The 25,538-nt window shown below is 33.8% G+C and overlaps 4 protein-coding genes across 4 annotated transcripts; 2 read left to right on the top strand and 2 right to left on the bottom strand.

Annotated features, from left to right (window-relative positions):
• Positions 1 to 2,954: 2,954 nt before the first annotated feature.
• On the top strand, positions 2,955 to 7,457 carry LOC146924666 (F-box protein At2g26850-like). The gene is made up of 5 exons (XM_085709621.1): positions 2,955 to 4,431; positions 4,795 to 4,874; positions 5,044 to 5,222; positions 5,434 to 5,508; positions 6,995 to 7,457. The coding sequence occupies exons 1-5, from the start codon at positions 3,754 to 3,756 to the stop codon at positions 7,180 to 7,182; spliced, it is 1,200 nt and encodes a 399-aa protein (XP_085565747.1). The 5' UTR covers positions 2,955 to 3,753; the 3' UTR covers positions 7,183 to 7,457.
• Positions 7,458 to 7,560: 103 nt separating this feature from the next.
• LOC146924665 (uncharacterized) lies at positions 7,561 to 8,961 on the bottom strand. Its single transcript, XM_085709622.1, has one exon. It carries the CDS (start codon positions 8,959 to 8,961, stop codon positions 7,774 to 7,776), a length of 1,188 nt encoding a protein of 395 aa, XP_085565748.1. The 3' UTR covers positions 7,561 to 7,773.
• A 2,989-nt stretch (positions 8,962 to 11,950) lies between these two features.
• On the top strand, positions 11,951 to 12,972 carry LOC146924664 (AT-hook motif nuclear-localized protein 28-like). The gene has a single exon (XM_085709623.1). The coding sequence runs from the start codon at positions 12,045 to 12,047 to the stop codon at positions 12,933 to 12,935; it is 891 nt and encodes a 296-aa protein (XP_085565749.1). The 5' UTR covers positions 11,951 to 12,044; the 3' UTR covers positions 12,936 to 12,972.
• A 4,909-nt stretch (positions 12,973 to 17,881) lies between these two features.
• Positions 17,882 to 19,381, bottom strand: LOC146924663 (uncharacterized). Its single transcript, XM_085711885.1, has one exon. It carries the CDS (start codon positions 19,379 to 19,381, stop codon positions 17,882 to 17,884), a length of 1,500 nt encoding a protein of 499 aa, XP_085568011.1.
• Between the last annotated feature and the right edge of the window lie 6,157 nt (positions 19,382 to 25,538).

Raw genomic sequence — 25,538 nt, 5'->3', positions numbered from 1 at the left:
TCAATGACTACTTCTTTTTGTAAATAAATGGTTGTCACATAAGATGTCATACGAATGATGATTCAAATAACACGACTTGTATATAAATGAGAAACCAAGATCATCTACGATGGAAGTGACTTATCTCCATAAACATTAGTACCTTGAAGGTACTCCCATTGTGGAGACATTCAAAAGGATACCTATTAAGAAGAGTGTGTCATATAAGCATTTTATCTCTCCTTACGGGTCCATGTGTTTTAATATTAAAATATAATGATATAGAGTTATTGTTAGATGATATAAGTTAGGGTTAAATATGTTTTTAATCCTTATAAATATATCAATTTTTGGTTTTAGTCCCTCAAAAAATTTCCTTCAACTTTTAGTCCATACAAAGTTTTCAATCACCACTTTTGCCCCTTGTTTTTAAGTCAACTCATGTACAACATTTATATTTTTTAATGAAATTGTGCATAAATGTGTAGAATATTATAAAATCCCTCTAAAAAAATAGAATTTTTTTAACAAATGAATTAAATATGAATTTTTAATTGTCAAAAATATAAAAATTGATATTTAATTCATGTTTTGATAAAAAATTCTAATTTTCTTTGGAAGAGATTTTTATAATATTTCTACAAAATTTTATTCAAAATATGAATAGGGACTAAGACAAAAAGTTGATATATTTATAGGGATCAAAAACATATTTAACCCTAAGTTATCAGTAAGTCATATTTAAAAAATTTGTGTGAAGTGTTGGGTTGGAAGGATCAAGTACTTATTAGGTACTATCATTAAAAATATATAAATAAGCGACGTCTACACGTGAAACCCATTTAAATACCAAAAAAGGAGGGCTCTAAAAGCATCCACATCCTTTGTACCCACTTTAATTTTGTTAAATGGACCCCACTAATTTTTTTATATTATTTCACATTACTCAATTATAAAACATGATTGTGGTGTATATTGTGGAGTTCGGTGAATCCTTTTTTAAAGTTGTATGAATTGAATGTTTATTAGATATCACTATTAAAAAAACTATAAATAAATGATTTGTACACGTGAGACATATTTAAGTACTCATAAATGGATATTTTCATTGTGGATGTTTTAAGAACATTCTTTTTCTAACACTCTCTTCAACAAATTGTGGTATCCATATAGATTTCACTCAATACGAAAATAAACATTAGAGAGTGTAAGAAATAGAGTATTCATAGTACCCCTTTATATATATTAGTTTTATCATTGGATAAATAAATACTATCATTAGATTAAATGACATATAATAAGAATTATTGATCAATTGATAAAAACAATAATTATTGTTTATGTTTCCCTTTAGTAACTTAATTAGTCTTTCTACCCTTGATTTTATTCTTCAGTAATAGACGAATGTTTGTGAGTTAGATTAATTTTCAGAGTTTGATCATTGTTAATACTCCTTTGAGGTCCTCATTTCACTAACCGAACTACCTTTTGTTATTTGATACATCAATAATTGAAAGTAAGACTGGTACCTTTCTACTTATACGTTGGACTATCTCAAAACAATATCTTTTGTATGATTTTCTAGTTCAAATTTAAATTTGAGAATAGTGATATTATGAAAAGATTCATCTTATCTCTACGACTATTATTTACTATGAAGCCTGATCAAAAAGTGACTCTCATTTAGTTGTTTTAATTTTTAAATTCTTTTTTGGGCTTCGACCCTCTTGTTATCCAAAAAAAAAAAAAGAGATGACATTTTTTTAGATGGATGAAATGATAAATAATCATTAAAACTCACACACACACGTAAGACCGGATAAGTGTTTGAACCTCCTGAATCACGGTATTCGACCTATTAATTTTGATATTTTTATCACTTGGGCTAAAATTTATAGACAAAAAGATGACGTTTTTTAGAATAGAATAGAATAGAATTAAAGTTTTTATAAGGTTTTGGATACATACTCCCCTCGTTATTGTTGAGCTTATCATTTTATGAATTTACTAATTACTCTTGTCATCGTATTGCACTACACTTTTTTCCCTTCATAATTATTTTATCCTACTGAGTTTTTATAGTAACGTTTTTAATAATGCCGCAAATTCATATGCTTGTCATTTGGATTTTGCTCTAGTCACCAAAGATGTATTTTTTTCTAATTTTTTATTTTTATTTTAATATATTTATTATGATAATGCAAATGATAGATGGTCACTATACTATAGTTGGTTGTCATTGTTGACTTGATGCCTTGTGATGCTTTTGCACTCTAATTATTTTCTAAAATTATTTATAATAAAGTCATAATTTAGTAAACAATGCTGCAAATAAAAATGAAATGAAATGATGGATGGGATGGGATAATAGATCTTGAACGTGAATGTTCAGATGCAATTTGTGGGAACAAAAGTATTTATTTTATTTGTAACTCTAGCCAGATGCACGAACCATCATCCTTTACCACCAAATTTAATAATATAAATAACGAATCTAGTTGTCGTTCCAATGTTAGTTGTTCTATATACGTTATCCAATGTAGTTGCCTTTTCTGGTCAGACATTTCCCTCCAACTTCAACTTTAGTTCAACAAAATCAAACTTCACAAATAAAAATATATTATACATAAATAAAATAATTCAACGAGAATATTTTCGTTCGGAGGAAGAAGATATACTCTCACAATACAACAAACCAATATTCAAATATCGACTGTGAAATATATCCACATTTAGTATCTGACACGTTTCGAATCAAATTGTCTTCCACAATAATTTATTAGAAACCAACTTTCTTTGTTTAAATTTGTGAGAAATTATGTATTGTTTATTAATGAATATTTTTGTATGATTGAGTCATTGAAAGGAATGGGAGCTTGACATTGAAATGTGTTTGACATCCACAAAAAAAAATATAACAAACCTTAGCCTCCCATTTCAATTTGCATAAATAACAATTCATCCCTTTCCCTTTCATTGCCCACCATTTGTTTGTTAAATTGTCCCTTACACAAACCAACAACAAACAAAGAAAGTGATTTCTTCATTTCTTTGATTGATTTCAGAGAAGAGAAGAGAAGATAATTTCATAATTGAGGTGTGGTGAAGAATTTTGTTGGATTGAAGGGAGGAGGAAAAGTACCTCACCTACCCTTCACATTCATCATCTTTATCTTCATCAATAATCTCTTTCAAAATCAATCTTCTCTTCTCTATTGATTTGTTTTTGTAGATCTTGAGGTGTTTTTACTTCACTTACCAACTAGCTAGATCTATTCATTATTTTATTCTATCTTAGACATTAATTATTCCATACAAGATTTGTTCACATATCCAAGAGATTTTCATATTCATCATATATTGTTCTTATTATATAGTTTTATTTATTTACCTATTTTGTTTATATCAGATCTTGGTACCTTCATTGATTGAAGCAATCATAGAGAGTTATTAGTATTGTTTTGTAACCAAATTAGCCATAGCAGTGTTCATTCTTGTGGTTATCCACCTAATTTATTTTGATCTATAACTTTGTTTTGGGAGGCCCACCATTGGGTTTTGGTGGGCTTTTCATTGAGCCAATAAAAAACCCATCTTTATAAATAAGGTTTCTAAATTGCTTCAGTGTTTCTTTCCAAAAAGGGAGGGAAAGGTTGTGTCAATTGTCATTTGTGTTTTCCACTTTGTTCCATAATTGGCTTTAAGGCTATTTGTTATCATATATGCCAAACTCATTCTTGATCATTGAAAGATAGTTTTCTATCTAATTTTCAAATGCTACTTTACTTTATCACTTGTGTCTCTTTCTTTCTGTTTTTGAAACCACTTCTGCTTTTAAAACCACTTCCATCATGGACAAATGAGGTGAGATTGATCTCACTTTTGTTTCACAAAGATTTTTGTTTGAAATCCTTCTGTAAGTTGTTTAGGAAAACACTTGTTACAAGAATGTCTCTTATGAAGAAGACACTTGTTTCAAAAGTAGAAAATGTCGAGGAGGAGGAAGACTCGTCGCAACAAAGTTTGTCGGTGTTGGATTTGCCTGAGCTTGTGTTGGAATGCATTCTTGAAAAGCTACCTCCATCTTCACTTTGTCAAATGGCTGGTGTTTGTCATTCATTGAGGGAGAGATGTGTGAGTGATCACCTTTGGGAGAGACACATGAAACAGAAATGGGGTAGAGTTATTGGTTCTGTTGCTTATAGGGAATGGAAATGGCATGTTGCTACTAAAAAGAATATTGGAAGCCTTAGACATGGCAAGCAAAGAAGCTTGATCAAGTTTATGTCCCTTTATTGGCCTTTTTCATGGATGAGAATGAAGGTGGATGCAGCATATAGCAATAGTGCCAATAAACAGAATAGTTATTTGCCTCCTGATTCATTCATGACTTGGTATCTTGCTCTTGAGACTGGCAATTTTTCCTTTCCTGCTCAAGTTTATAACCGTGAGGTAACTAAATCCTTTGTGTTTTGTCCTATTGAAAATTTAATATATTCTATTCTATCATGGTACCCTTGAAAAGTATAACAAGTCCGTTTTTCAATGATATCTAGAATCCGATTGGATTGACATATTTGAGCTTATCTATTGGTATAAACACCTTTGAAACTGTTTGGGAGAACTTATGAAAATAGCTTATGACATGCTCGTAAGCTGTTTTCAGCTTATTTCCATAAGTTTTTATATCAACACTTATATGATAAGTGCATATGTGATAAACATTTAATTAAGCTGTTTATCCAAACAGGGCCATAGAATATAAGGTTGAGTTATTTTTCCCTCTCAGAAGTTACATTTTTTTTTTCCCTGCAGAATGGCCATGTTGGATTTATGCTATCATGCTATGATGCTGAGCTTAGCTATGATCCACGCACCGACACCTTCCAAGCAAGGTAACTGAACATGATTCTTGTTGATCATATGTTTTTCTGTATGTATCTATGTTGCCATAGGTCATAGAAATAAAAATTATACAAATTTTCTTTTGAAGAGTTTCCATAAAGAAAATAGTAATTGATCAGTGTTAATAAAAAAAGAGGCCTAATTAGTTGTATATTACAGGTATCCACCACATGGAAGAAGGGCTGCTGCAGTAGAGCATGGCATCCCATGGGAAAGGCTAAGAGCACCGCCTGTCGATACTCCTCCACATGATCTTCATATCACTGAATGTCTACATGATCTGCATCCTGGTGATCACATAGAGATTCAGTGGAGGAGAAACAAAGATTTTCCTTATGGTTTGTCCCTTTATTCAACATGTTCTTAGATTTTTACTTATTGCTTTGGATGGTATAAGGTTAGGTATATTAACAGCAAAATGGGATCCAATTATGAGTCTTTGATGAAAATAGTTACTTTGTTAATCTTAATTATGTTTTTCCGTTTACATATACCCTTATTGTGATAAGATTTTTATTTGTAACTTGATGAGATGCACCTTTATGGCAGGTTGGTGGTATGGTATTGTAGGGCACTTAGAGTCATGTGATGGTAATGAAAATTACTGCCGTTGTCACAATAGCGGTGAGTTAATTCATTTTCCTTTTTAATGTGTGTATTTATCATTCATTATCTTCTCTTGGATATAGTTTGTATCATTCATTTAATCCATGTCCTGTTCCTCCTTTCAAATTGAACCATGTTTTGTTTCAAATTATCTAGTGGATCTATGCAAGAATATGGTTTAGTGGTTGGTTTAAAAAATTATTGTAAGATTCAGATGAATTTTGTTTTTCTTATATTCAACTTTTTATGGATTACCACCTCTGTTCCTTTTTAAAAACCCCTTTGTAATTTACACATATATACAAGTTGATAAGATATGAATAATTTATGTATGAATATTACTAAACTGCTCTTTGTGTATAAATTTATCTAATTCTGATTTTTCATCTATCAAGACAATTTAGGAGTATTAATAAGAGATATATTTAAAAAAATAAATAGATCTAGTAAATTTAAATAGGGTTTTTTTAGGGACAATTTTTTTCCTTCTTCAAATAGGGCATATATTTAGGGACATAGCAATTGATTGAAGATCAGAATACTATTTTATGGATTATATATTTTATTAATGTTTTATACCATTATTGTGTTTTCCATTGTGGAGGTTGGAAAGTGAAAAAATGGCATAAATATAAAGTTCATATTGACTTAACAGACCACAATTTGGGCTAGGTTCCTTTCTTGATAATATGTCAAAACTTTGGACCACTAGCTATGCTATATAACATTGGTCCCCCCAGACATATCATGGTCAGGATGTCATGATTCCACCAACATGTTGATAACTCATGTCTCAGTGGATACCTTTATGGACAACTTTGTCTAAGAAACAAATGATGCTCATAGTTTGTATGATAAATGGATTGATTGTTTTTGTTGGTATGCTCATAGTTTACTGATAAATGGATAGGTCGTTTAAGGGTAATTTGTAATTTGGATCGTAGTATTTAAATGCAAGTTGTAATTTGTAACCCTAAGTTTGAATAATAGAAAGGCACAGTAGTCAATCTGCACTCACTGAAATAGGAAAAATTGGTTGAACTCAATGATCAAATCTTGTGTGTTCTCTGTTTGCGTGTTTCGTATCTGTTTTTCTTTTAAACCAGGTTTGTATTCTAACAATTTTTTTTCAATCATTTAATATGGGGATTTATAAGGCTCACAAGTCTCTACTTTTATACTTTGATATTGGTTCTTAATAACCAGAATAATCCACAACCTTATGATTACATACACATTTTATTCAACATTCACTTCACTGAAGATAAAATAACAGGAATAATTGTTGCCAGCAGGACAACATAGGTTTTACACAATTTCACATGTTCCTATCAGTTTTTGTCATGTTTTTACATGTTCTATCTACTATGTAAAATTTTTGAATGGAAGTTTTTTACATGTTCTATATAACATGGGAAATTTCTCATTCCCAGAAGGTGTTTCATAGTATTCAAACATAGTTTGACACTATTCATAGTTTGACACTATTATGTGTTGGTTGCAGACACGGTGGTGCTTGAGTTCAATCAGTACACTACTGATTCGCGCTGGAGGAGGACAACTATAAATAGGAAAGATCACCGAGAGGAGGGAAATGAAGCGGATGGATTTTATGGTGGAGTTAGAAAGATTAAGAATGAGAAGGAAATTAGCATTTGGAGAAGCCTTTGGCCTTCTGAAGTCTTGGATTAATCAGATCAAATTTTTCCATGTAGCATTATGGCATGGCTGGTATTCTAATTTAGCAGATTATTCTGCATTTGAGAAAAGGGGGAGTAGGATTCTCAATCAGCCAAAGGAACATTGAGCCTATCCTATTTGCTTTCCCCCTTTTCATTATCACAAATTTTTTCATGGAAAATTTTAGGCTTGTTTATCTGATTTCAATCAATGTAAATTAATCACTTTTGCACTGATGGCATAGAATATTCATTCCACAATATATAGAATGATTAGAATTCATCTGATATTCTCATATTAGTACGCTTTGAGTTCACACAGAAGGAAAATTGGAAGGGCTCATGCATGTTTAGAAAAATATGCACTTAAAGGGATAGTGGGAGAGGGAGATTGTAAGGAAAATTGATTAACCAATTCATACTAGAATTTCTAGACAACTAACATATATTTCAACCAACCAATTTCTTAAAAAAAACATTTACCACCACCAGAAAGGAAAAAATAAAAACAACACTGTTACACACACGGAATGAAATCTAAAATAGCAATATATCATTTATTTCATCTATATTCTACATTCTACCTATATAGAATGCAAATTAATCACTTCACTTTCCATCCCTCATAACCCAGGCAAAGAAAAGACTTTGGCAATGGCCTTTGACATACCAATCTCATTTTGGTAAACTCACCTGATATATCATCTTTACTCCATGTAGTTGATTCTGTTGAATGCACAGATTTCATGTCAGGTTTCTTCACCAAAGAGTGCCTCTCTAATTCTGTTTTTTTATCTTCTGACTTTTGTTGAGCACTGGCTTTACCCTTGTTTGAACTCCCAAAGAAAAACTTCTTTATACTTTCTAACTTTTTATTCCTTTTCCAAAATCCACCTCTTTTGTTCTCATCTTTCTTTGTCTCCTTAGCAACATTAGAAACCAAAGTCTTCTTAGCCTCAAACTTTGTATCATTAGCCACTTCCACTTGTCTCACCTGTCTTGCAAACGCCAACCCTTTGGGCTCAGATACCGTACTTTCTCTTTCTGATTCTTCTTTCATTGGCTCTTCAAGAAGCTCATGTAACAACCGACCTTCTGGAAAAGACATTAAAGGAAGTTTTTCACAACAATGCGATTGATCATGTTTATGTGACTCTGAAAGTCCCTCATGTTTGTCACACTTCTTGTTGAAGTCCCTCAATGGAGAAAGGGATCTAGTCCTTCTTAAACTATGCTCTCTACCCTTTGATTTCCCTTTCTTCTCTTCTCTTACCTTCTCAAAAGCCACCTTGAATGGATCAAAATCATCATTCTTCCACAAGCGTGCAAAAGGAAGCCTAAGCATTGATCCTGGAGACTTAGGAGACGTCGCTCTTGAGCTTTGAGTACTATCTCCATTTTGAACTAGTCTTGGAGGAAGTTTAAGAGGCGGCATCATTGGAATTACTTTTCCATCACAAAATAGCTCATCAGCAAATGCCATAGTAGGCAATGAATCCTCACAAAGCCTTTGATGCTGCTCAAATGCATTCACATCTTTTCGGTTTGTCTTAGTTCTCGGTTCACTATGGTTGAAACGACGACTTGTTTCAAATTCAAACCGATCTAGATTGGTGTTTGCATCTTCATATGATGATCTTGGTGTTGTAGGACCTGTTTGATAACCACTGTGTTCTATTAATTTGAGTCTGCTAGGACTAGTTGGTGCACTATAGAAGAACAAATCTTTATCTTGATTGCAGCTACTTGCACTCATATAGCATAACTCATTGGAAAATGAGATATCCATCATGTTGATTGACACAAAAGTAACCTTATGAATGTTATTATAAGGTAATGATAGAAAGATGTGGCTAAGTTTTGTAAAGGACTATCACAAAACAATGATAAGAAAAAGTTTTGAGTGTAAATAAAGGGATATGGATTTTATATATATGAGGAGTTTTTGTTGTCATCCCCTAAAGCAATCTTCAAATTCAAAGCTTAACCAAGATTTAATGCATAGCTTCTGAAGGAGTTTTTATGGCATTGTGTCACTTTCTATTTTGGCCTTATTGATGATACGTTTTATATAGAGTTGTTGTCAAAGGTAAGTTAATGTTTATGGCAACATTGGTAAGCAACTTAATTCATGATGTTTTCGCTTGATTTTTGTGACACTATTGTTGTCTTCTTATGATTTCTTAATATGTGGTTAGAGGCTTACATTATATGCACCAATCATGTACATAATAGATTAATTCTATAATAGCAAGTGTAAAACTATAGTCCCTTCAGTGATAAATGTTGTTTAATATCTTCATGCCCGTGACATACCACTATTGCCATAGGTCACAATGAAGGAATAAATATAATGTTGTTGTTAACCTTTGACCATCATCAGGAGTCTTGACTCTTGAATAGCGTATATCTAAATAAATCCTTTGTTTTTTTTCAAGTAACCAAGCACATTAAGTATAGAGAAGTATAAAATCTCATATTCGAAATTAAATCGGTATATATCAATATCAACATCCTCACACTATCAACTTAGTTATACTTACAAGATAAATTAGTTGGATAAACGGACACCAACATGTCAGTTTGTATTTAGTGTATATATTTTATTGCATGATCAATATTCATTTTATTTTATTTTTGAAGAACAATATTCATTTAAATGTAAATAAATATATATAGGTTGAGCACTGTCACATGCACTTTCTTGAGTATATACACAAATGGTATATCAACTTTTATGACACTGCAATTTCAGATGTGTATGTCTTAAGATAAAATTGCTAAGACACAATTCAATTTCTTTTAAGAAGCCAAAGACAATATATTAAAAAATAGGAGTCAGAATCAGTGCGTGATAGGAAGTCAAAACAAGATTACAAGATACAAAATGTAAACAAGAAACAAAGATTCAAACCAACATTACATGGTAACATAAGCAATATAAATTGAAGGGTTATTCCACCGAGAATGTAAATCATAAAAAAAGAGGTGGTTTTTGAACACTTCATAATGACGCGATCTAGTGATTGACCAAGATTTTGCGCTTTGCTATAAAAAATTCGCGAGTTACGCTCCTTCTAAATGATCCATAAAGAAGCCAACTAAATCACCCAAAAACAATGAGGAATATCTTTCAAAAATAAATGTGAACCACCAAATTGTAAGGCATGCAAGCAAACACATGTGAGGTTTGGACACTTGAAGTCCCCAATCAATGAATAACACTAGACCAAATGTTAACAAAAAAAGCACATTTCATAAAAAGATGATTAACAGTTTCCTTCTTTTCACATCCAAGTTGTTTTCTGTCGAAATCCTCTTATTAAAAGTTCTCCAAGCAAATAATGAAACTTTGAAAGGTACAACATTGTTTCAAATGAAGTCTGAAAGAGAATCATGATCATGCTGCACACTCAACATAAAATTATCCTGGATTGTATTTACAAATCCATTTGTCAACATTATCCTGGATAACAAAATTATCTAGCAAAGAAGCACACTCAACATAAAATCAACTCTTCCTTCTAAGCAAAAAGTCTTCTCCTCCACCTCCATCCCTGACCCTCTACTCCCCGTCCTTTCCTCCTTATTTCAGCAACAAAAATGATGATCATCAAATTGTAAATTTTTTTTTTGTTTGACAATGAGTATAATATGTCATATATATGAATATAAATAAGACATACATAGTTTTTTTATGGCTAAAAATAGATAATACTTTCCTGGCCCTTATTATAAGAAGTGAAAAAAAAATCCATAGAATTACTAATTGTTTTAACGTTTTGATTTTTTTTTTTTTTTACAAATATATTCTCGTTGAAAATTATGAGACTTTAAATATGTCGACTAATCTTAGAAAGACAACAACATGAATAAGAGTAGAAAAGTCTTTTAAACAATACACCTTAAAAATTGTGGCACATTCCTATGAATAAAATCGAAAGAATATTGAAAAATTCTCTTTTAATAATGAGCAAAGTTGATATACACGAACATTTTATCTTATCATGTGTTTGGGGTTATTTTATCTTGTTGTGGTTGAGAGCAAGATCGTGGATAATGTGTCATTGTCCATTCCTATCATGCTTTTGACATAGTTATGACTCATGAGCCTTTGAATACCCATGTTTTGAGTTAGTGGTCTTGAGAAAGAATCAGTTCCCTCACTCGGTTGTCCTATTGACTGACATGCTAATTATTTTTAGGTATAAACATATAAATGTACAAACTTGCAAACTTAGACCTTAATGTTTTTAAGTTGGTCTAAGTTAACAACTCTATATATATAAGGGAAATGTTAACATTTGTTAGCTTTGACTTTAATGTTTTTAGGTTGGACTAGTTTACACCAACTATATGTATTAAAAACTCGATATCTGACAAAAAAAACCGACTAATTTGAGAGGACCATCACTTGTGGGGTCCATTTAAAATTATATATATATATATATAAAATATAATATAAATTTTGGATGTCTAAAATTTATTCATACTATTATCAATAAATAGTTATTTAATTTAAAATATTAATAATTTTTGCGGAATCATTATATGAGTGTCATATTAGCTAGTATGCTAATTTTATCTTGAAGAATGATAAATAAAAAATTAATTGATACCTTCTAGAGTGAAAAATACCTTTCATAAAAAAAAAAGTCAAGAATACTTAAAATAATTATTTTTTTGGTCAAACATAAACATAAAAATAACATAAAATAATTCTTATCATTTGGTTTTCAACCAAAAATTCTACAAGAAAAATTATAATTCAAACTCAAATTCCAAAAGGTAGGATCCACATTTCCCACAATTGAGACATCTATAAACACTCTATCAAATAGCATTCTCTTCCTCATCAAATACATATGCCCAATAATGGCAGACAACAAAACCGCTCCCTCATCTCTCTCCCCAAACCCAAGTAACAAGTCCTTAGAGAACAACCCTATGAGAGTTGAGGGTGGAAACATGGTCTCTCACACCACCACCACCACCAACAACAATGACACATTGATGCCCACACCATCACCTGCAGAACCTTCCTCTAGGGTTATTGTTCTCTCTCAAGATCAAAGAGAAAACATACCCACATCTTCCTCAAAAAAGCCTAGGGGTAGACCCCCGGGATCTAAGAACAGGCCTAAACCATCTGTAATTATTGAGGAAAACATGGACAACAATATGAAAATGATTTACATTGAGATCCCCATTGGAAAAGATATTGTGGGGGGTATAATCAATTGTGCTCAGCGTCATCAAGCTAGCATAACAGTGTCGAGGGGTTACGGCCTTGTCACCGATGTCACCCTTCTCAATCCTGAAACTCATTTCCCAACTCCTCCTATGAAAGGACCATTCGAGATGACATCACTCTTGGGAACATATGTGAATATCAATTGTAGTAATGCTCCGCGCCAAATTATCAATGGTCCACCGTGTTCTTGTTTTTCCATTTTGCTTTCAGGTCATGGTGCAGAGGTGTATGCTGGAACTGTTGGAGGAACAATTATTGCTGCTAGTGATGTTTGGATTGAAGCTACTCTCTGCAAGAATCTTGGGCACTATCAAGCAGTCTCCAACAACAACAACAGCAACAACGACAACAACAACGACAACAACTACAACTACAACAACTACAACAATGTTGTTAATGTGCCAAGCTTTGATGTTGCAACTTTTCCGAATCACCAGAATTATTTCCCTCCTCATCTTCCTACTGATGAAAATGTTATGCAGTGGAACCATTCTAGTCACATTGATAACTAATAGATAGTCAAAGACTCTTAATTGTTTCCCTTTGTTGTTTTCCAAGTTCTATCCAAAGGTTGAATAAAATAAACTTAATTTTTTGTTTTTTATATCTTGTTTAAAGGAAGATTAATATTTTAAAATTCTGAAATTAATTATTTAAATATGCATTGACTATTTGATATCTCATTAAATAATTTCAAACGAATGTATAATAAGTTTTTAAAAAACAAAGTATCAATGATTGTATTACCTAGTTGCGAATTTCATATTTATATACAACGTCATGTTCTTAATCATTAATGTATATTATGAAAATACTAGGATGTGCCTGATATGCATCTAAAAAATGATCGTTGGTGAATCCTTACGATTCTTAATAAAAAAAAACCGATTTCATATAAATAAGAAATAGATACAATCTTTTATTAAAACTCACTAAAAATAATAAGATCTACCCTTTGGATTAGACTCATATTAGATGCTTTTAGACGCTACTCTATTGTTAATAATAATTGTTAAAAAATCATTCCTCGAATTTAAAAAAATAATAATAATTGGAAAAACTCATATAAACCTTAGGGGGTGAATAATTTACTCTTCTAAGGTGAATAAACATAAAAACATTATAATGAGTCAATGTTTCGACAATGCGTTGTTGACTGCTATTAATATATTTCAGTAATGATTTTTTTATGAAATAAAGTAATTATAATTCAATATATTTTTTTTGACACAAATTGTTTATTATTTTTACTATAGGTAAATAAACATAAAAACCTTATAATGAGTCAATGTTTGGACTATGCGTTGTTGACTGTTATTAATATATTTCAGTAATGATTTTTTTATGAAATAAAGTAATTATAATTCAATATAGTTTTTTTGAGACAAATTGTTTATTATTTGGTTAAATGCATTTTATCAGCTTAATGGAAGATAGTATGCAAAAAAAATGAAAAATATAAGGAAATGAATGAATATATCAAATTAAATTTAGTATGATATTTTGTCAAAAAAATTCGTATTATATTTAGTAAATATATTTACTAAGACAAAAGTTATCATTTTCTTTTTCTATATTTTTTTTTTTTGAAGAGACTAAAATGAAATATATTAACACACCAATGGCCTTCCAAGCACTAGATGTGCTAAGGAAGAAACACCAAAGTCAACAAAGTATAACAACAATATTTACAAAAATAGAACATCCCCAAATTACACCAGAAAAGAAACAAGGAAGATTAGCCTATGCCTAATATCATGAACGGACTAAGCCACCAACCATGATAGTTGAAAGGAAGAGTAGCATACTTCACCTTCAACCACTTATAAGTTAGCAATTTAATCCTGTCCACCACCTGAATAATAAAACTAAATTTTGCATTAAAGATTCTGTTGTTCCTTTCCTTCCAAATTTCCCAAACAGTCGCACACCAAATAACCTGTAAAATAGACTGAGACGATCGAGTAACACCACCCAAGGACCTGAAATGCGCAAAATGCAAAGCTACATCCTGACATAGAGCCGAAGAAATCCCAAGCCATTGAAGAATGAAATACCAAACCGATGCAAAGAAATTACAATGAAAAAATAAGTGAGTCGATGTTTCAACAAGACCACATCCACCGACACAACTTTGTGCATCAATATCTATAACATTGCGCCTAAAAAGATTACTCCTCGTAGGAAGCCGATCGCGAAACAAACGCCACACAAAAAGCACTACCTTCAAAGGGATGTCTTTATGCCAAATAGAAGCTGTCACCGCGTCAACAACATAATCATGATCCGTAAGAACATTGTAAGCACTTCGAACCGTATAGGAAGAAGAAGAATCCGCCTTCCACCTTCACATATCCTTTTTGTTAACCTGAAAAGAGACATTTTGAAATAAAAGCCTAAGTTCCCCTAACATCTCCTCCTCCCACACAAACAACCGGCGTCTCCACCTCCATGCCTCACCCTCTTCCTCCCAACCTAAATCTCTCATGGCAGCCACCGTTTCCCCTTTCAACATAGACAAATCATACAACCTACAAAATCTATCCCGAAAAGACACCCCACCCTCCCAAACATCTGTCCAAAACCGAGTATCACTACCATCACCTAAAGAACGGCTAACATTATTAGAAAACCACCCCTCAAACCGCAAGGATGAAATTGTCCGCCACCAACCAGACCCCTCACGGCCCCCACCACACAAATAGCCATCCTCTAATCCGTTCCTCGCTGCCAACACCCTAAACCACAAACTATCTTTTTCCAATAACACCCGCCAACACCACTTCCCTAATAACGCTAAATTAAATTCTTTGATTCTCCTAACCCCCAAACCTCCCACCTCCGGACACCGACAAACAGATTTCCAGTCAACCCAAATAATTTTCCTGTGGTCTACACTCCCCCCCCAAAAAAAATTATTTAAAATAGATTCAATAGAGGAAATAATACCTGACGGAGCTTTGAAAAAAGAAAGAGCATAAACAGGCAGGGACGATAGGACAAACTTCAGTAAAACCAAACGACCACCGAGAGACAAATGTTTCGATTTCCAACCTGACAGTCTAGAGTTCAGACGATTAAGGAGAGGCTCCCAGAAAGACAACCGACCTGCATTCCCACCAATAGGCAACCCAAGATACATAAAAGGAATAGTACCAACCTTACAATTCAAAACCGAAGCAGCTTCTGACAACCAAGAACCATAAACATTAATCCCTACCAGAAGGCTTTTAGAAAAATTCACCTTTAGACCAGATAGTTCTTCAAAAAGTAGTAAGATGGCCCGCAAAGCACGAATATTCGCCCAAGATTTTTCACATATAATTAGGGTGTCATCCGCAAACTGAAGGTGAGAAACTCTCACCGGATTTTGGGTACCGACCTTGAATCCACCAAACAAATTGTTAGCTAAAAAAGATTCCATCAGCACATTGAACCCTTCCGCTGCTAAAAGAAACAAGAAAGGTGAAAGGGGATCCCATTGTCTCAACCCCCTACCCAAAGGAAACTCATCAGTTGGTGACCCATTAACTAACACTGAAGCCGTAGCCGTTCCCACACATTCTTTAATCCACTTCCGCCATAAAGGTGGAAAACCCATCTTCACCATTACTTCCTCCAAGTACTTCCAATCAATGGAATCATAGGCTTTCTCGAAATCTACCTTAAACATCAACATATCCTTTTTTCGCTTCCGGGCATCATCCACAACCTCATTCGCAACCAAAATACCATCGAGAATCTGACGACCTTTAATAAAAGCCGATTGAGTGTCAGATATAACAGAACCAATCACCGATCGAAGTCTGTTAGCAAGAATCTTTGCCAAAATTTTATACAAGCTGCCAACCAATGAAATAGGCCTAAAATCATTAAGATGTTGTGGACTATCGACTTTAGGAATAAGAGCGATAAATGTACTATTAATTCCTTTGGCCAACTTTCCATTCCGATGAAACTCCACCAAAAAACGCATAACATCATTCTTCAGCATATCCCAAAATTTTTTTAAAAACCCAAACGATATACCATCTGGACCAGGACTCTTAAAACTGTCACAATCCCAAACTGCCGCCTTCACCTCCTCCAAAGAAAAAGGTTTAATTAAATCGACACCTTCACGAACATTTAAAGTTTTAAAGTGCAATCCCTCCATTGTTGGACGGTTAACATCAGAAGCCTGAAAATGCGTAGAGAAATGACTAAACACTGCTGCCCGGACATTATCCACCCCTTCCATCAACACACCATTCACAAAAATAAATTGTAAAGCATTCCTCCGAGTCCTACTGGACATAACTTTATGAAAGAATTTTGTATTCGCATCCCCTTCTTGTAACCAAAGCATCCGCGATTGTTGCCAACAGACACTAGAATTAATCCGAGATAACGAAAACAATTCATCTGAGAAGCCATGTAAAAATTCGATTTCCTCCTCCATCAACATCGAAGACTCGGCCTTCACCTCCAGAGCTTCTATTTTATCTTTCAATGAACAAATTCTAGCCGGTAAATTATTATAATGAGTCACATGCCACTCCTTCAAAGCTAATTTAATCTTCTTTAATTTTTCTTTCAACACATAACCGCCCCAACCTTCTAACTTCATAGAATACCAAGTTTCACGCACAAAAGAATCATAACCAGAAAAATTGTCCCAACATTTTAACATTCGCACCGGTTTAGGCCCCCAATTTGCAACATCAATACACAACTGGAGAGGACAATGATCAGACAGCCCTCGGGACGAAGCCAATTGAAAACAGTTAGGCCACGTCTGACACCATTTTTCTGATAGCAAAAAACAATCGATTCGACTCATCGACCTCCCGTCACCACGATACCAAGTGAACCGACGCCCCCTAAGAGGCAAATCGACAAAAAAATTAGAATCAATCATATTATTGAAAGCAGCGCTACCTTGTTGAATATCAACGCTTCTCACACTTCTTCTTTCCTCCTGACATCGAACCACATTGAAATCTCCACACACACAAACATTTTCATCCATAAGTAACGTCATCCGAGAGGAAATGTTATGCTAAAGAATTTGTTGACGAAGAGAATCACACGGAGCATACACATTTAGAAGAGTAAATTTCTCACCAGACTTCAAAAATTGACCTTGTATTCCTAACACATGCTCCATATTAAAGGACGTCCACACCTCCACCTCGCTTCTATTCCAAAGAGTAACGATTCCTCCGGATGCACCAACCGAAGGTTGATACAAAAACCCAACATTAATATCATTCCAAATTGCTTGACACACCAAATCATTTACAACTGACAGCTTCGACTCTTGTAAACATAAAATAAACGGATTTTTTTCTTTCACCATCTGACTCACCTCTCTTCTCTTCTCAAACCCACCCAAACCCCTCACGTTCCAAGATATAATTTTCATCACCACTGCTCACACCCCCTCACCAACCCCACCACCGTCCAACTCGCCTTCTTACTTCGGATTCCCACCTCCCTCATTATTTTTCCTACCCACACCTGACAACACATCAAATCTATTATTCTTATCCCCTTGAAAATTCAACCCCACCACCTTACCCAGTCCTCTAACATCATCAGACTTAGCCTTACTACTTCCATGAAGAACCAACCAATTCATACAGTCATTATTAACGGAAGTCTGTGAACCATTAACAGAAGAGCTATCATTGGATATTACCTTGTCAATTGAAGAATGTGAGGCCACTTTACGACGCCTATACGTTTTACGCAATGCACGTAAAACTTCCTTCCGGTCTTCGTCCGATAACCTTGCAATACGCTTCAAATTTATAGCACAATGGCGAAGATAACCACCACCCTTCTTACGTGACACTCGTGGATTACCTGTGGATGATTTACTATTGCCCTTTGACTCCATATTCGAACCATTCCCAATAACCACATCCTTATGACGTTTTGCCCATGCCAAACTCCATGGACCCGCCGTCACAGAATGAACTCTCCCCGGAGGACATGAGGAAGTCCGCTTCACTTTCAGCTTCGCATCACTCAATAATGTATTTTTTAATTCGGTAACATTGCCTTTCCTACCAAGCTGAGCGCTGCTGATTGCTTGCTGATCCAGAATTGTTTCGGTACTTTTAAAATTCACAAGGGGAACCACTGCTGGACCCGAGGCTTCCTGCCTTGTTTGCTCCACTGATTCTTCATGAGCCTGTGCTGTTTCTGTTTCTATCGCATCTATCAATGCCTGAGAGTCCTGCTGCTCCTTCTGCCAGTCATCCGATAAATGATTCAAAAGATTTTCTACATCAACAGTAGCATTACAGTTCTCAATGTTTCTATCCTCCCCCATATCATCGTTTTCTTTAGGCTCTTCATCATCCGATAAGCACACATCCTCCCCCAACGAGTACCATCCTTCCTCCACAATTTTAAAGTCATAAAGAACACCATCGACCATTACCTTAGCAGCCGAATCAATAAAATCCAAAGAAGAGGTTGAAACAAGAACCCGTGCATAATCAAACCGAATTTTTCCCAACGTCGATTCATCCACTTTCAACAAACGACCACAATCATAAACGCATAATTTGAAAAAATCCAAATTCCACGCTTGCAACGGGATCCCATAAATCCTCACCCATGCACCTCTTTCACGGACAACCACCTCTTTCTTCCATTTGACAGGATTAAAGAAGAATTTTTCAAAAAAATCCGGAGCTTCTGAGAAAAGGGCACTGACATCACTATCATCCTCATTTCGCAATAGAACCTTGTCTGCTCCCATTGGAATTATATCAAGCTTCTCGAACCCGGCATCATAAATCCGTCTTTGCAACACTGGGATAGCTTCTCCATTCACCACTGTTGCAATCAAGCACTTCGAAGCCCATAAAACATCTGCTGCCTTTGAGAAATATTTAGGTATAAGCTTCGAAGACTCCTCAACACCCTCCTTCGTACCAACTACACCATTACCAACCTTCATCTTCTCTATCACTCCTCCCCCTCCTCCTACTGTTGGAACCGCCTATCCTCCCTTCACCACAACTCCCTCAACCCCTTTCCTCCCACCAACATCTGAACTCACTCCCTCGTCCTCCTTCTCTCTCCCCACCTCACTTTTGTCTCCCTCTAATTTTTTATCTCCCTCACTGTTTTTTTTCTCCCTCACCACACTCCCTATCACCTCTCCTCTTGTTGCTGTACCTATCAAAAGATGCAACCTTCGCCACCACTTTCCAATCCCCAAACCACACGTTATTAACAGCCTTCAAAAGTTTCTCGATATCTCTCATCTTTGCATATCGCACAAAACCAAACGCTCCTCCATTGACATTTCGTTTACGAGCCAAGTATACGTCCTCAAGAATACCACACACCTCAAATCCTTGACGCAAAGCTACATACGATATATCATGCGGAATGTTCGTAAAATAGAAAGAAACAACGTTCACCTTGTCTGACTGTATCGGTAGCAGCATTCTGCCAGCAGTACGACGCTTATGCTTGTCTGGTTGTTCACGCCGCACTGCTTCCTTCACCTCCCTACTATGATAGCTAGAAACCGATCGCCTTCTTTCCAATACATACCCGTCCTCATACCTCAAGTCTTCACATGCCCTAACCCTGTCTGGTCGTAAATACTGAATTGTAACCCTGCCATCATGTGTCAATTCTTGGTTGCCAAAATCGTAATCCTCATCAGTATCATACCATTCTGCAAAATCCATCCTATCCCTAACCCTAGACCGACCGTGCCGTCGAAACCTTGTCTCCCGAAGCCGCTGATCCTCCCTCTGTCTGTCCCGTTGTCCCTCCGCCTGTTCCAACGCTTTCCTATTTCGCGATCTCACGTCGGACCATTCTCCCCTATTCCCCCCCTTCTGTGGCACCCTGCTTGGCCCCCTTCCCCCCCTTTGGTACCTTACTTCCGGTGAAGGTGAATACCGACGTGGTTGTCCCCGGTGAAAACGAGGATAACCACCGCGCTCTCTCTCAAGACCACGTTCTCTCTCTCTCCCTCTAGACATTTTTTTTTTACTTTTTTACAATTATAGTTTTATGGTTCTTTTTCTATATTTTAAAGTCAAACCAAATTATTTATTTTTAACTTTTATCTTAGGATTATTTAATATCATGTTTGTCGATTTTTTTTTTTGAAAGAATGTTTGTCGATTTTCCTTTACTATATGTTTGTTGTATTAATTGGAATATAATCGTTAAAAAAAGCTTTTAAAATCGAATATTTGTTTGTTTATTATCTCCGTTATCTTTTTCAATTAGACCCTCTTAACAAAGCTATCCAAGTTCAAAAAATTTCTCATTCATTTCCTTGTAATAAAAAATGAAGACTTAATAAATATTGGTGTTTGCCTTGACACCTGATAAAAAATTTTGTCCTATATGATTTATGATGTCTTTGAACAAAGTAATTTCAACTTAGTGCCGTTGCATCTTAGTGCCAAAGCTTTTAGAACTATATCTTATAACAACATTATAGTCCAGCTTCATTTATACTATACAATTATTATGTGCTTAGACTACAATCTACATATAATAACTCGATCTTTACGATTAAATTTTTACATGTGGTATGAGAGCCTGATATTGTATGATAATTAGAACCCTAATTTTGATGAATTGAAAGGAACCTAAACAAGAGCCGACTATATTTTGATCACCGTGAAAAACATTGTTCATGTCATATTTGGTGTTCACAGATATATTGAATCTGTTTTCCGAAACTTCCCTTATATGGTTTCCTTGTATGCCTTAATTCATTACGAATTCATATCATTGCTTGATTGATATAAGCCTTAGTTAGTTATATGCCTTATGTACTTTATATATTGATCAAGTTGTGGAGAATTGAAGATTTTGTTAATTGATCAATGATGATCATGGATCTAATTTTATTTGTTTATTGATTATTATTGTAACTTGGCATCCAGATTAAGCCTGGTTATTTTTAATTTTTTCTTTCTTTCTTTTTCAAATTGGAATAAATTTTGTTCATTTGAGATTTGGCAAAGGCTTATGTGGCCTTGAATAATTCTAGCTAAAATTGTGGATATGCGGTTTCAATACGATTGAAAATTAAAAAAAACATTTAAGGTTGAAAATCACATCTTCATCCAAAATATTAAAACATTTAGTATATAGATACCCAAACTTATATGTTGATCAACATTCAATTTCACGGAGGAAGTTGGAATCAATGCTGACGACTTTGCTTATAATATAGTAGTTATCGGTCAAGTATTTGATTGAGTTATTGTATCGAAGAGATTAACCGTGGATACCAATTACTTAGGTTGAGGTTGAAAAATCTGGGCTTAAGGGGTCAAATTTGATACAAGAGGCTTTTGAAAATGGTGATTTCATTTGATAAGTTTAAAGAAGTCATATTCAGACAAGAGACAACGCCATTTATAGTTTAGTGTTGGTGAGTATATGTGTTGTAACATGTTTCCCCAACCAATGAATAGGAATGCACGAACGTGATTTTGAAACACATGCCAAGAAGTATGAACATGATTTTGAAATTGTATCAAAGAGAATACAAAAAAAAAGTTATGCATAAACATGCATAAGGAACAAAAGAAAACATTATATGGTTCACTAAGGCTTTGTATGCGAGTTTTGAGGGGAAGGAAAGGAAAGGCTTAGGAGGGGAAGGGAAGGAAAGGGAGGGAAGGGAGAAAGGAGGGAAAACCTTCCCCTTGTTTGGGAGTTAAAAAACAAATAAAGAAAGGAAATGGAGGGCTTATGTTATAATTTTACTATTTTACCCTTTTTTCTCTTAAAAACAATATATTGTGTTATACTTTGTAATTCATCTTGAAATTTATTCAAAGCAACTTATCTCATAAAAAGTAAATTATTACGATCTATTTTTAAAAAACAGCTTATTCAAAACAACTTATTTATACAAAACAACTTATTATGATATCTTTTTCAAAAAACAACTTATTAAAAACAACTTATTTGTCCAAAACAACTTATTACGATCTCTTTTCAAAAAAACAACTGATTCAAAACAACTTATTTATGCAAAACAACTTATTACGACCTCTTTTTCAAAAACAAATTATTCAAAACAACTTATTTATCCAAAATAGCTTATTACGATCTCTTTTTTAAAAACAACTTATTTAAAACAGCTTATTTATAAAAATCAGCTTAATACGATCTGTTTTTCAAAAACAACTTACTCAAAACAGCTTATTTACACAAAACTGCTTAATACGATCTCTTTTACAAAAACAACTTATTCAAAACAACTTATTTATCCAAAACACCTTATTACAACCTCTTTTCAAAAAACAGCTTATTTATGCAAAACAGCTTATTCAAAACACGTGGTAATAAGCTGTTTTGAATATGCTACTTTTGAAAAAGACGTGGTAATAAGCTGTTTTGAATAAGTTGTTTTTTGAAAAGAGGTCGTAATATGATGTTTTGAATAAGTTGTTTTTGAAAAAGAGATAGTAATATGCTGTTTTGGATGAATAAGCTGTTTTCAATAAGTTGCTTTCGAAAAAGAGGTCGTAATAAGCTGTTTTTGATGAATAAGCTGTTTTGAATAAGCTGATTTTGTAAAAGAGGTCGTTAAAAGCTGATTTGCATAAATAAGCTGTTTTGAATAAGCTGTTTTTTGAAAAGAGGTTGTAATAAGTTGTTTTTGATGAATAAGCTGTTTGGAATAAGCTGTTTTTTGAAAAAGAGGTCGTCATAAGCTGTTTTGAACAAGCTGATTTTCAAAAAGAGGTCGTTAAAAGCTGATTTGCATAAATAAGCTGTTTTGATTAAACTGATTTTTGAAAAGAGGTTGTAATAAGTTGTTTTTGATGAATAAGCTGTTTTGAATAAGCTGTTTTTTGAAAAGAGGTCGTAATAAGTTGTTTTGGATAAATAAGCTGTTTTGAATAAGTTGTTTTTGAAAAAGAGATTGTAATAAGCTGTTTTGAATAAATAAGCTGTTTTCAATAAGTTGTTTTTAAAAAGAGGTCGTAATAATCTGTTTTTGATGAATAAGTTGTTTTGAATAAGCTGATTTTGTAAAAGAGGTCGTTAAAAGCTGATTTGCATAAATAAAGAGGTTGTCAATTTGTATGCTTAACCCCCCAAAACCCCCCAATTTGGGGGAACTTTAAAATTGAACAATTAAAGCCCTTCTAAACCCCCCAAAACCTTTCCCTTGTTTTTTAAAACTCGCAAACAAGGGTTTACCTCTCCATAAGCCTTTCCTTCCCCTCCCTTCCCCTCCAAAACCCAACTCGCAAACAAAGCCTAAGGCTTTGTTTGCGAGTTTGGAGGGGAAGGGAGGGGAAGGCTTGGGAAAAAAGGAATAAGTAAGTGGAAAAAATAGAGGAAAATGGGAGAGGAGTGCTTTGGGGGGTTAACTTTTCTTCATAATACAAAACCCTCCTCATTTGGAGGAACTAAAAAATTGTATTGGAGGAGGGTTTTAGGGGGTTTTGGAGGGTTAATAAGAATTCTTCAAATTTAATTTATGTTGTTATAATATTTTTAAAATTAAAAATAAAGTAATCATATGCATAAATTTATCATTCTCTAAAAAACAACTCTTTTAGATTTTTTGAAAGATTTCTCTATTTTTCCTCATATTTTGCACCCCTCAAAGCCTTTCCTTTCCTTCCCCTCCAAACTCCCAAACAAAGCCTAAGTCGGGTTAAGATGATCATATGCCGACGTATATTGAATCAGGTAGGGTAAGGAGGTTTGCCTCATACTCATGTATGATTAGGCCGTGTCAAAAAAAAATAGTATGTGATTAAGTGAATCAACCTTAATCTCTTATATATACCATGTTTTAAGGACCAAATATATGGTGCATAAATGAAAAGCTAGCCTATTTGATGATAACCAATAGGTTAGCTTATAACTGAAAAGCTACCAGATTGAAATCCAATTGTTTGGTAAATGCAGTCGTTTTTTTAAGCCTGGTAAATCAAGTTGTTGTAAATATAAAATGACAAACAAATGTGTATTTATTTAATTTTAAATATATTATATTTTATGTATAGAAATAATAACACTCATAGCCGGTTCAATCAAACTGGAGATTCTGTTTAAATATTAAAAATGAACCCATAATAAAAAAAACGCCAATTTTAAAAAGAGTCATCATTTTCGTGTTTACCTTTTACATATAGACAAAACTGTAGGTAGATTTAAAACTAAACAAAAAAAACTTGAATATCAATGAACTTTACCGGCGAAAAGTTGATATTTAGCGACAACTTTTGTTTGTCACTAGAAGTTAGATTATTTTTCTTGTTTTTGAAAAATTGAACACCCAAAATTTTAAACATTGTTCTATGGGTTTTGTTGCACCCTCATCTTCAACCATTAATCTTAATTAAATCAACAACTTTAGATTTATACACTACAGTGAAGCATAACTTCATTCAGTTTAAGGGGTTGATTGACATTGGAAGGGTGTTGGCAAAAAGGTGCGGCGTTATTAGTTTGCTTGCATTTGGGTAATCTGAAAATGTCGCAATGAGAAACATTTAGATACAAAAAAGGATCAATGGAATCATTAGAAGATATAATGGAATCATTAGAAGATATAAAATTGATATCTTGGTAAATAGTGGATTACATGGGTTCATCTACACGTTCAATCAGTGGTAATTAAATCCAATGAAATGCATGGGAATTAAAATTGCAGAGTGAAGTCTTGGAAAGGTGGTTTGGCGCTCTGCAGAGCGGAATCTCAATCTCATTTTTCTGGCATGTCTTATGCCATCTAATAAAATTAATTTTTGGCATTACTCCCATCACTTTAGATATGTTTGGCATCTTGTTTGGGTGAGGAAAAGCTTCAAAATGGTAAATGTGTTATATACATTCAGTTGATATGATTTTTGGTTTTACTAAATTTTTTGGGTCCTTATTATCGCTGTTATCTTGAGCTTTTGACGTTTAAAAATTTCATATTTAATTCATCGATGTTAAAAGTTTTAAATTTTTGTAATGAAACTTTCTATGATGTTTTAAACATGTCTACAAAAATTCATTCAGATATTTAATAATTGAAGGATAATTAAACATGTTTTGTTTCAGCATAGTCGCATAGACAAAAATGTTTACATGATAATTATTTAGGGACT

Source organism: Medicago sativa, chromosome 5 (assembly GCF_051527215.1).
Source record: "Medicago sativa cultivar Bolivia chromosome 5, Bolivia_mono, whole genome shotgun sequence".
Lineage (NCBI taxonomy): Eukaryota > Viridiplantae > Streptophyta > Magnoliopsida > Fabales > Fabaceae > Medicago > Medicago sativa.
Note: the sequence above shows the minus strand (reverse complement) of the source record. Positions and strands in the feature narration are given on the sequence as shown.

Bases quoted from the DNA above. Each gene is read 5' to 3' on its own strand.
- LOC146924666 (XM_085709621.1), top strand. From the start codon at position 3,754: ATGCTACTTTACTTTATCACTTGTGTCTCTTTCTTTCTGTTTTTGAAA. The intron at 4,875-5,043 runs GTAACTGAACAT...TGTATATTACAG, and splicing joins ACCGACACCTTCCAAGCAAG to GTATCCACCACATGGAAGAA. The intron at 5,509-6,994 runs GTGAGTTAATTC...TGTTGGTTGCAG, and splicing joins CTGCCGTTGTCACAATAGCG to ACACGGTGGTGCTTGAGTTC.
- LOC146924664 (XM_085709623.1), top strand. From the start codon at position 12,045: ATGGCAGACAACAAAACCGCTCCCTCATCTCTCTCCCCAAACCCAAGT.
- LOC146924663 (XM_085711885.1), bottom strand. From the start codon at position 19,381: ATGAAGGTTGGTAATGGTGTAGTTGGTACGAAGGAGGGTGTTGAGGAG.
- LOC146924665 (XM_085709622.1), bottom strand. From the start codon at position 8,961: ATGATGGATATCTCATTTTCCAATGAGTTATGCTATATGAGTGCAAGT.